Source organism: Castanea sativa, chromosome 1 (assembly GCF_040712315.1).
Source record: "Castanea sativa cultivar Marrone di Chiusa Pesio chromosome 1, ASM4071231v1".
Classification (NCBI taxonomy): domain Eukaryota; kingdom Viridiplantae; phylum Streptophyta; class Magnoliopsida; order Fagales; family Fagaceae; genus Castanea; species Castanea sativa.
Window position 1 is genome coordinate 16433059 of NC_134013.1, and position 11682 is coordinate 16444740.

The 11682-nt window shown below is 37.7% G+C and overlaps 1 protein-coding gene and 1 pseudogene across 1 annotated transcript; one reads left to right on the forward strand and one right to left on the reverse strand.

The window, feature by feature from the left end:
- Nucleotides 1-1982: 1982 nt before the first annotated feature.
- LOC142620669 (uncharacterized) lies at nucleotides 1983-6294 on the forward strand. Its single transcript, XM_075794024.1, has 7 exons — nucleotides 1983-2021; nucleotides 2683-2829; nucleotides 3038-3473; nucleotides 4362-4560; nucleotides 4935-5120; nucleotides 5232-5811; nucleotides 5959-6294. Exons 1-7 carry the CDS (start codon nucleotides 1983-1985, stop codon nucleotides 6292-6294), a joined length of 1923 nt encoding a protein of 640 aa, XP_075650139.1.
- A 4674-nt stretch (nucleotides 6295-10968) lies between these two features.
- LOC142622990 (U2 spliceosomal RNA) lies at nucleotides 10969-11141 on the reverse strand (annotated as a pseudogene).
- Between the last annotated feature and the right edge of the window lie 541 nt (nucleotides 11142-11682).

Genomic DNA, 11682 nt, shown 5'->3' on the forward strand with positions numbered 1-11682 from the left:
AGTAATAAGTTTTTACTAATTACTATCATTTTATAATTGAATTGAAGTGATAAGTTTTTACTAATTATCATTTTGGTTAATTATGAGTAATATTTTTTACTTATTATAAATGGGTTTAGTTAATAAGTGCACTTTATTAATTTAGAAGAATATTTATTGTTAATTGATTATTTTAAGAAAATTTTGATACAATTTTTATGAAAAAAAAAAAATTAGTCTATTTTTTATTTTTCCATATATTTTTTTTCTTTTTCAACTTTTAATAATTTGTCATATGATACGTGTTAACAATTGCAAAATTTTTTTATTATAACTATAGACTTTTTCATAAAACCGATCAAATATGGCGTTCCTTCTCATTTGGCAATTGGCTCGTCTCCTTTCCTAAATTGGGGCATACAGTTCATGCATTCTGCAATCAAAGTCAAGAGTTGTAAAAAAAATAGTATATTTTTTATTTTCTCAAACATTTTTCTTTTTCAACTATTAATAATTTGCCACGTGATACGCGTCAACAATTGTGAAATTTTTTTGTTTAGACTATAGACTTCATAAAACCAATCAAATTTGGCATTCCTTCTCATTTGGCAATTGGCTCGTCTCCTTTACTGAATTGGGGCATACAGTTCATGTGTTCTGCAATCAAAGTCAAGTTGCAAATTGCAATTCCTTTGTTGACCATTTCCTCCTATCATTGGAGATATTATCTGTTTAGTTCAACAAAAATATAATAGTTTGACAAATATAATTAGTGGCTAAATATTATTTTTGACTAATTGAATCAGACTCCTAAAAGGTAAAGAGTTGCAAATCCCTTCGTTGACTGTATCCCCCTATCATTGGAGCAATTATCTTAGGCCAAAAAATAATAATAATAATAATTTAACAAAGGTATCTCAAAATTATGTGACTAATTAAATCAAGACTTAGCCTAAAAGGCCTGTTATTTTAATCTTGTCTGATGTTTTCTTATCAATTTATATTCCCCTTAACGAGAAATGACCAAATGCATCTGTTTCAATATAACGGGTGTCCCGTGACCTCTTTATTATAAGGTTTACTAGATATTGCCTCCACTAGACAAGTTTTGACTTCTTTTTTTAAAGTGAGATTGACATTTATTTAGTTATAGCTAGTTGTAATTTGATTAGTCGCTGCGTGACTTGTGGTGGATTGCTTGGACCGTCATTTTTACATGTCCAAGTATATAATATTGTTTTTCTCAACAAAAAAAAAAAAAAAGTATATAATATTGGAATGGGACTGTGATAAAGTGTATATAATTAAAGAATGAATACACATGTATCCTATGGATACTTCAAATTGTCATACTAGATTACAAGTTGTGCGTACGATTTACTTAGTCAAGCATGTCAAATTGTCACCATGGAAGATGATAACTGTACACTCTCGCACAGCTACGTGAAAGAGATAAGCATTTAAGATCCACGTGATTCTACCTAGCCGAAAACAAAATCCAAGTCATTCCTTACTTGGGAAATGAAGCTTTGATGCTCTCTTAGAAATCAACGCTTTCACATGAACATGAAACATGCATGTTTTCAAAACAAGAAATGTTAGATAGACCGTCTTAGGCTGCGTTTGTTTCGGCAGTAAATAGTTTCCGGGTGTAAAATGATTTCAGCTGAAAACATTTTCGGGAAAAGAAAATATTTTTAGGTGTTTGGTAACATTTGAAAAAATACTTTGAAATTTTTTTTCAGGTGTTTGGTTGTCATCTTGAAAATATTATAAAAAATGCATTTTGTATTTGTTGCTCACATTTTCTCACATTTTCTTAGCTTCCAATCAATATATAAAAATCTTTTCTCAGATAAACACAGAACAATCAAAGCCAAAAAAAAAAAAATCATCAACTTTGGGAGAGAAGAAGGAAGAGAGAGAGAGGAGAGATCGCGCGATCGTCACGCGGCGGAGGCTTCGATCGCGTGATCGACGGCGGCAGAGGCTTCGATCGCGCGATGGACGGCGAAGGCGAGATCGCGCGGTGGACGGCGAAGGTTTGATCGCGCGGTGGAGGCTTCGATCTCTGCTTGATCGCGCGGTGGGGATCGATCTTTGCTTGATCGTGCGGCGTTGGATCGATCTTTGCTTGATCGGCGATGCGAGGCACGGCTCGGACGGCGAGATTGCGCGGCGTTTGGGCTGGCCGGAGCTTGGCTGGGCTGGCCGGAGTTTGGCTGAGGTGAGCTTGGAGATGAGTTTTGGACTGTGTGAGGAGTGTGCTGAGCTCTCTCTCTTCAGGTGTGATTTCCGGAAATCGTTTGAAGGTAAAATCAAAGTGGAAACGATTTTCCGTTAGAAAGGGCTGATTTTCCGGTCAAACTGGAAACGATTTTCCGTTGACCGAATTTTCCGTGGCTGCCAAACAGAAGGAAACGCGTAAAATGATTTCCTGAAACTGTTTTCAGTCCAAACAACCGCAGCCTTAATTGAAAAGACACATTTCATTAGATGGAGTGCGAGTTTGGGTCACGTGAGAGGTCTGGCGACGAGGAGGCGGAATTGCAACGTAGTACTAAAAAAGTTAAAAAGGATTAGCTCTTCGGCTCCGCTCAAGTTGGCGGAAAGGGGGGCATAGGTGCGAGTGGAACGCTGTCATACAAGGCCAAACTGGTAGGGGATATCCCTGGTGCTTATGTCCAAGCTTTTGAGTTTCAGATAGACGAAGAAGAGGAACCTTTATCCGATGAAGAGGTGGATGATCCCCCAGAAGGAACTGTGGCCATCAAGCTGTCAAAAAGGACGAAAATGAACATTAGGGCCAAGTGGGCGCACTCCCTCATTGTCAAAGTCTTTGGACAGACTGTAGGGTTCCATTTTCTACATTCTAGGATCATGCATCTCTAGAAACCAGCAGGGAGACTAGACTGCATTGATTTGGAAAATGAGTTCTATCTTATTAAGTTTGGGTTGGTAGAGGATTATGAAAAAGTACTAAAGGGGGGACCGTGGTTCGTCGGGGAACATTACCTCACTATTCGTGCATGGGAGCCCTATTTCAAACCCACAGTAGTGGCATGCTCCAAGGTTGCTGTTTGGGCTAGACTTTTGGGGGCTGCCCATTGAGTTTTACGATCTGGAAGTCTTGAAGGAGATCGGACAGGCTATCGGACCTGTGCTTCAGATTGACGCCAGCACTGCTGGTGGCACTAGAGGCCGATACGCTCGGCTTTGTGTCCAAGTTGATTTAGACGCCCCCCTGCCGAGAAGCATTCTCATTGGAAGATTCAGGCAAAATATTCTTTATGAAGGGATTGGGTCACTCTGTTTTTCGTGTGGCAGATTGGGGCATCGGAAAAACCTTTGCCCGTACACGGTCAAAGAAGTGGAGGTGGAGAGAGATAATGCCGATATGAGTGAGCAACGGAAACAAGATGATGAGGTGGCAAAAAGCACCAATCCTGATGGACAAGTCGTGGGAGAAGAAAGGGCTGATTACGCCCTTGGATGTTAGTGGGGCGCAAGAAACAAGCCCCAAAATCTTAGGCTACTCGCACCCAGCCCATCAAGTCAAAACTGGAGCATATCTCAGCATTAAATGCTAAGGATTTGGGCCGATTTAGAAGGTTTGCTCCAGAAATTAGTCCACCTACTAAGCCTCCCTTAGACTCGCCAGATGGTAAGCGTAAATTAGGGAGAGTTGACAACACTAGTTTAACTGATGTTACCCTTCCTCACAGCCACAAGATAATGGCGTCTGATGCTGTCCATAGTGAACTGCCCAAGGTAACCTATAGCCCCTCGGGTTTGAGACGATTTGACCCCATAGGTACTCATACTTCTCCTGTTTCAAGCTCTGTTAGAGCATCCACAGCAGTGGAGCTAAAAAATTAGCTTTTTAGCTCCACCAAAAGTTACTTTATCTATTTTACCTATACATATCTATACACATGCTACAGCAGTGGATCTATTTTAGCTTTCAACACAATAAAATAATATAAACATCACAATAAAATAATATATCCCACAACTCAAAAAACATTCACAACACCAATTACAATAAAATAATATTTTTTTTGTTTAGCTCTCATGAACAGTGCACATCTATCTATAGATGTGCACTGTTCATTAAAGCTAAAAAAAAATAGATTTAGCTCCACTGCTGGATCATACTTTTTGGTGTTTGAAGAGCTAAATAATACCAATATACCAATATACCACAACTGCTGTGAGTGCTCTTAGGTCCAAATCAACCAAGCCCATCCCAAAAGGTAACAACAAACCCAAGCAAAAGCTCAGCGTTGCTTCGGTGAGCCATAAAGAACAACCCTTAAAGGCGTTGGGTAATAAGCCTTCACGGAAAAGTAATGACACTATCACCGTTGTTCATTCAACAGATTTGTGCGTCTCCAACCATGATCTGGGGGTGGTTCGACAAGGAGCTTCTTCAAGCATGAAGCCACATATTTCCATTAACGCCAGAAAGCAAAGTTCGGGGTTTTCTGCCGCTGATAGACCCGGCATGGTTAGAATGGGAAACCCCCTGGTGGAGATTCCTAACAGACACTCTATCAGTGGCAGAAGGGATGATTTGGGGTTGGAGGGCACTATCGCCAATTTTGCTGGATCAAATTTTGCCCAAATCCACTCTTTTGGAGGGGGGTCCAAATAAGGAAAATCTTGGCGGATGGACTAACAGCAACAAGTTTAGTGGGGTCTTTAGAAGGAATCAAGGTGATTCAAGTCTGTGGGAGCTACCCGTAGTTAAACCTCTTGATCAATTCGAGCGAGTAGCCGTTGGAAGTGATGGAGCATGCAATATGCATATGGAAGAACAAGGATGTCCTTAAGTCCAGATTGAGAGAGTTGAGCTAGAACTTGCTATACCAAGCAAGGAATCGTTTTCAGATTAGTAGGGACCCGCCCACCCCCTTCCCAGTATCTATGAATATTATCTGCCGGAATTGTAGAGGGACGTTTAATCCCCGTTTCCAAACTACTTTGGATAGTCTAATGAGCAAGTATAATCCCTCCCTGGTCATTGTGACTGAGACCCATGTTGATGGAGTGCGGGCAAAAGATGATCAGCTTCCTTTTGATGGAGTCATTCACACAGATACGATTGGGTACGCAGGAGGGCTCTGGCTACTCTGGAAGTCAGACGTTGTGGAAGTCACCTAGCTAGCAAAGACTGATCAGGAAATTCATGTCATTGTGAAGGTACTTGACTCAAACCTTTCCTGGATTCTTTCTTGTATTTATGCTAGTCCTAGATTTGCCGAACGTAAACTGCTCTGGGAAAATTTAAGTAAAGTTTCGGGTTTGCATAATTTAGCTTGGACAATGCGAGGAGATTTTAATGAAGTTCTATCTAGTGCTGATAAGTGTGGGGGAAATCCTATTAACATGAGAAGAGCCCAAATTTTTAAGGAGTGTTTAGATGAGTGCAATCTGATTAATCTTGGGTTCCAGGGTTCGAAATATACCTGGGTAAATAAACAGGAAATTGGGCACTTTATTCAGGAATGGCTTGATCGAGCCTTTGCAAACCAGGATTGGGTTAATTTATACCCAAAGGCTTCAATTACTCATCTTACCAGGGTGCATTCCGATCACTGCCCCATTTTACTTTGCCTTGACAAGCCTCCTTCCCTTAGGCTAACCAGACTCTTCAGATTTCAACCTATTTGGATGTCCCACCCTCTTTTTACAAACTTGTTGTCAGAGAATTGGACTAGCGACCTCAGTCTCAGCACGAACCTTATAAAGTTTACGGAGGCAGTAAAAATTTGGAATAAGGAGGTGTTTGGGAATATATTCCATAGGAAGAGAAGGGTGGAGGCTCATGTAGCAGGCACTTAGAAAGCCCTAGCAAATAATCCTAATGCCTATCTACACGCTTTGGAGAGACAGTTGAGGGAAAAATATTGGGAGGTAAATTAGCAGGAGGAGGAGTTTTGGTCTATTAAATCTAGATTCAACTGGCTGATTCAGGGTGATAGAAATACAACCTGTTTCCATACTTCAGCTCTAGTCAGAAGGAAAAGAAATAGGATTTCATGCTTAAAGGACAGTACGGGGAATCTGACCCGTAATGGGGAGAATATTGCTTCAGTTATTAAAGAGGGTTATATCTCCTTGTTCACAACATGCAAAGTCAGTGCTCCTATCTCAATTTGGAATGTCGCTAGTTGGACTAATAGGTTGTCTGGTGAGGATGGTGAGATAATCAATGGTCGGGTTATAGGGAAGGAGGTTAAAGATGGGCTTTGGAGTATGAAGCAATTTAAGGCTTCGGGCCCTGATGGAATGCATGCGGGGTTTTATTAGAGAAATTGGAATGTCGTGGAAGATGTGGTTATGAGAGAAGTATGCTCAATTTTCAACACTGGTGTCATGCCTAGCCACCTCAACCAAACCCTTATCACCCTCTTACCCAAGTGCACAGGAGCGAACAACCTTGGTTCATACAGACCTATTAGTTTGTGTGATACTATCTACAAGATTGTGACAAAGATTTTAGTGCAACATCTTAGGCCCCTTTTGGACAAGCTGGTTTCCCCTTTACAGGTTGCTTTCGTTTCGAGAAGGAAAGGGATTGATAATATGATCATTGTGCAAGAGATGATACATACGATGAGTTCAAAAAAGGGTAACCATGGTTACATGGCAATAAAGATAGACCTTGAGAAGGCATATGATAGGCTGGAGTGGCACTTCATCCGTGATGTCCTTACTCTTTACAACCTCCCTTAGGATACTATTAAGCTTATAATGAGTTGCATTTCGGGTTTGTCTATCTCAGTCCTCTTGAATGGAGGAAAATTGGATTCTTTTCTTCCCTTAAGAGGTATCAGTCAGGGGGATCCTCTTTCTCCCTATATGTTCATCCTGTGTATGGAATTTTTGGGGTTTCTAATCACTGAGCAGTGTACTTCAAAGCTTTGGGACCCGCTAGAATCCTCTTAAAGCAGGCCATACTTTTCACACCTATTCTTTGCGGACAACCTGGTTCTCCTTGCAAAAGCGGATGTAAAGAACTGCCGTAGCATTCGGGAGACTCTAGATACTTTCTGTGATCTCTCTGGTCAGAAAGTGAATATGGCGAAGTCCAAGGTTTTCTTTTTCTCAAACACTAGGGAGGAGACCCGCGAATCTTTGTGCAACATTCTTGGTTTCAAATCTACTCCTAATTTGGGAAAGTATCTTGGGTTTCCCACTCAGCACAAGAATTCTTCTTCTCGGGATTTTGATTTCGTTTTGGAAATGGTTCAAAATAAACTTCAAGGCTGGAAAGCTTCTATGCTCTCCATGGCGAGTAGACTAACCCTGACAAAGGCAGTGCTATCCGTCATCCCATCCTACATGATGCAAGGGTGCATTCTGCCCAGTAGAATTAATGCCAACCTGGATAAGATTAGCAGGAATTTCTTATCGGGTACCACAGAAGACAAGAAAAAGCTCCATATGGTTGGCTGGTCCAAAGTCACCAAGCCGAAAAATAGAAGGGGGCTATGGTTACATGCTACAAAGGAAAGAAACACCACACTCGCAGCTAAGCTATGTTGGAGAATGAAGGAAGAAAGTGGCAAGCTCTGGTCTACAGTCCTGAAACAAAAATATAAAAGGAGGTCCATCACAAGCACGACATCAAAATCTAGACCCTGGAAGGCAGTGCTCCACGGTGTTGTGTGTGAATTGGGGTCGAAATGGTCCATCGGTAATAATAGCCAATTGTCCTTTTGGGAAGACAAGTGGCTTGATGTGGGCACCATCAAAGAGTGCATTGAAGGCCCATTGCAAAGGGGAGAGGAAAACATTAGGGTATGTGATGTCTACTTTAACGGTATATGGGAGTTGCATAAGCTTTCTTCCCTTTTTCCTCCTCCCATCAACCAATCCATCAAGGCAACGCCGATAAGAACCGCGTCATATAGTGAAGACCACTTGTCTTGGATCTCTAGTGCTAGAGGGGAGTTTGACTCCAAGAGTGCATATCTTATCACGTGTGGAGTTAACACCAATGACGAGTGCTTCCAGGGTGCATGGATTTGGAAGCTCCAAACCATGCCAAAAATCCACATGTTTATCTGGAAGTGTTACCACAATAGTATTCTAGTTAAGTCTGTCCTGGCACATAGGGGCATCCAATTGTCAACAGCTTGTGATCTCTGCTGTGATCAGACTGAAACTTTAAGCCATATGTTACGTGATTGTAAGGTAGCTCAAGAATTCTAGGTAGAATCAAGCAAGTTGGCTGAGATGCATCAGTCTTTTGGTATGGAAATTATGGAGTGGATTAGAATTAATGCTCGCTGCTCAATGCTTGCAATGGGTAAGAGTTACCCCTGGGCTCAGTTCTTTCTTTTTGGCATTTGACATTTATGGATCCGTAGGAATAAGAGAGTATTTCAACCTTCCCACACATCTCTGAATTTATGCAAATTTGTGGAGTCACAGGTATATGAATTTTGGTTTTGTGTGCTAGATCAAGCTATTCCCAGGTCTGGTGCAGTTGTTGCTGTTGGATGGGTGAAACCATCTGTTAATTGGGCTAAATTGAAGACCGATGGTTTGGTACAGGGAAGCTCAAGACTGGCAGGGGGTGGCAGTCTCATTCGGGACTGCCATGGGAACTGGATCTCGGGATCTGCTAGGGCGATTGGCCTTACGTCTAGCTTAGCATCCGAGCTCTGGGCTGTACGGGATGGATTGAACCTGTGCTGTACTCTTGCCCTTGAAGCGATGGAAGTTGAATTAGATGCTTTGGTAGTGGTTACCTTGTTATCCCAAGTCAATCATTCTAATGGTGAACTTTCCTCTCTGATTGGTGATTGCAGGAACCTAATGAAGAACATACCACAGGTCCGACTGAAGCATTGCTTTAGAGAAGCTAACCGTTGCGCGGACGCCCTTGCAATGTTTGGAACTAATATGGAAGATGATTTTGTTGTGTTTGAGTCCCATCCCCCTTTAATTGTTAGCATTTTGTACTCGGACAAGCTAGGCGTGACCCAAGCTCGTATTTGTAATTTGGTGGTAGCTACCACTTAGTTTGTTTTATATATTATCCAGTTTACCAAAAAAAAAACAAAGTTATATAGACACACTTTTCGCAACAAATTTCAAGAGTTAGATTATTATAAGGTCAAATGCAAAACTGACCCTCTAAATTTTTTTAGATTTATTTCAGTCTTTTAACTTTGCTTTTGTTTATTTCAGTCCTCTAACTTTCAAGTTTATTCAATTAATACTTTTTCATCAACTTTTGTAATATGTTGTGATTAATTTTTCAATTTTATAAAATTTTCTTCAAATTTTTAAAATTAAAAAAATTCAATTAATGATTGAAGAATATTTTCCAGATTTAAAAAAAAAAAATTAACAAAAGTTAACGAAAATGCCTTAATTGAAAAAATCTAAAACTTAGAAGACTGAAATGAACGAAAGTAAAATTAGAGAACTTAAATGAAATCTGAAGAAAGTTAGAGAGTTAGTTTTGCATTTTAGCCATTATTATAAGGTGGGTAAAAAAAATAATTTCAGTAGTGAGATTAAATGATGAGACATGCTAACAGATGCCCTTAGGGTAGTGGTTAATAATCTATTTAAAGAAAAGTTTTATGAGAAAAAAAAACAATTAATATTTTGACAGCTTTTTCCATATTCCATAAAAGTGGTGTCAAAACATTCATAAAATAAATTGTTAGCCATTACCCTAAGGGCACCCATTAGCAACTAATAATAACTTACTATTTATTATTTGTTATGAAAGTTTTATAAACACAAATTGGTTGTGAGAGTGTGTGTGTGTGTGTATATATACACAAAATTTAATTACAAAACTGGTTGTGGTCTAAGGTTACAATCTTATTCAATATTTTTTTTTTATTGAAAGTGAATTTTGACAAATCCATCATTAGATTACATATTTTTCTTATATCTTCCTTACTTACAATATTTTTAGAAAATTAAAGATTAATAACTATGTCATCAATAAATTGTTTAAATTGCAAGTTTTTGTAATTTAAAATTATGTATGAAGTATAAGTTTATTGATCATATAGTAAATAATATTAAATTAACACAAAATTTAACATATATATTAAAAGCATAAAAAATATGCAATTCAATTGTTAGATTTTCGAAATATAAAGTAATGTTTATTTTATTAAATAAGATTGTAACCTTAGGCTACAACTAATTTTTTCACTTAAATTTGCCTTATATATATATATATATATATATATATATATATATATATATATATATATATATAACAAATTAAATTTTTTTAAAAATGTACCCCCAATCAAGAACAAGAGACATAATAATATTTAAAATTAAATTTATTAACATTTGCTATCCGTATGCTTAGAGGCACTGTTTTTAGACTCGAACTAAACCGAGAGGTCGGATCGTAAAAACCAGGAACCAAGATGAAAACCGATTTTTCAAGTATAAAGAACCGGAGTTTTTGTTAATTTTGTGAACCCCTAAAACCAGGGTTGGACCGCATGAACAGGTGGCAAGAACCGTGCGGTCCAACCTCTTAGCAATTTTTTTTTAACAAAAACAACTTAACACAATTTTATTCTACTTAATTAAATTATCCATCTCTTACAATGAATAAAAAAAATTCTAATTAAAATCCTTCAAAGATATTCAATTTTACTTCAAAAATTAATCATAAATTTTAATGTTTTCACGGTTATTATTTTATTTTATTAACTTTCTTATTTAATTATTAAATATATTCTTGAAAATCATTAAATTGTCCTCACATATATAGATATATTAGTCAATTTTGCTAGTTTTATAAATTTAATATCTATATTTAGGCTTTAATTAATTATGACATCATCACGGTTCGACTCCGGTTTAACCTCGGTTCGACCTCAAAAACCTTAAATTTCTCCCTTTTACGGTTCAATGAACAGTTTGGATTTCAAAATCATACTTAGAAGCTCTTTCATATGTGTGTTTTTATTTTAATCAAATTTTTTCCTTTAGACAACTTCAACGTTTATGCATTTGTACATTCATCATCAAGTCCCAAAAGTAATTACCAATTAGATATAAAAAGTTTCCACAAATTAACTTTCAGTATAATGACTAATGAGTCTGCTAAGAATAGAAACTACACTTGATCTTAGCCAAAAGGCCGAGAAAGGTATCCAAACGCAGAGTTTGTCACAGAGAACGTTGGCCTCTCACAAGTCACAAGCGGCACTCCTTGCAGAAAATGCTCCCATCACAACAGTCTTTTGCAAAATTTAATAAATACTATTTAAAAAATATTGATGATCCAATGTTTTTTAATTGCCTTTCTAATTGTTTTCCAGTAACATTTGGCATTAATTTATTTTTTATTATTCTCCAAAAAAAAAACTTGTTTTAAAATTATGAAATTTAATAATATATAAAGCGTTGGTACAAATTCTTATGCGATACATTGAGTGTCTCTAATTAAAATTCAAACACATAATTGCATTGATTAATGAAAAAAAGCAATTTTAACTTCTTTTTTTTAAAAAAAAACAACTAAAAATCAATATAGCTATATATTTGAATTTGATTTAATAATCGTTAGCATATTAGAGCATTCACATCAATCTGTATATAATATAAAAAAATCTGTAGAATTTACACAATTTTTTCTAAAAATGACCTACATCAGTTTGTGTATAATTGTGTAAATTACAAGTTTGCTACATC

Excerpts from the sequence above, each read along its gene's own strand:
- LOC142620669 (XM_075794024.1), top strand. The coding sequence starts at position 1,983 with ATGGACGGCGAAGGCGAGATCGCGCGGTGGACGGCGAAG. Across the intron at positions 2,022-2,682 it reads TCGCGCGGTGGACGGCGAAG|ATAGACGAAGAAGAGGAACC; the intron begins GTTTGATCGCGC and ends TTTGAGTTTCAG. Across the intron at positions 2,830-3,037 it reads TCAAAGTCTTTGGACAGACT|TGGCATGCTCCAAGGTTGCT; the intron begins GTAGGGTTCCAT and ends AACCCACAGTAG.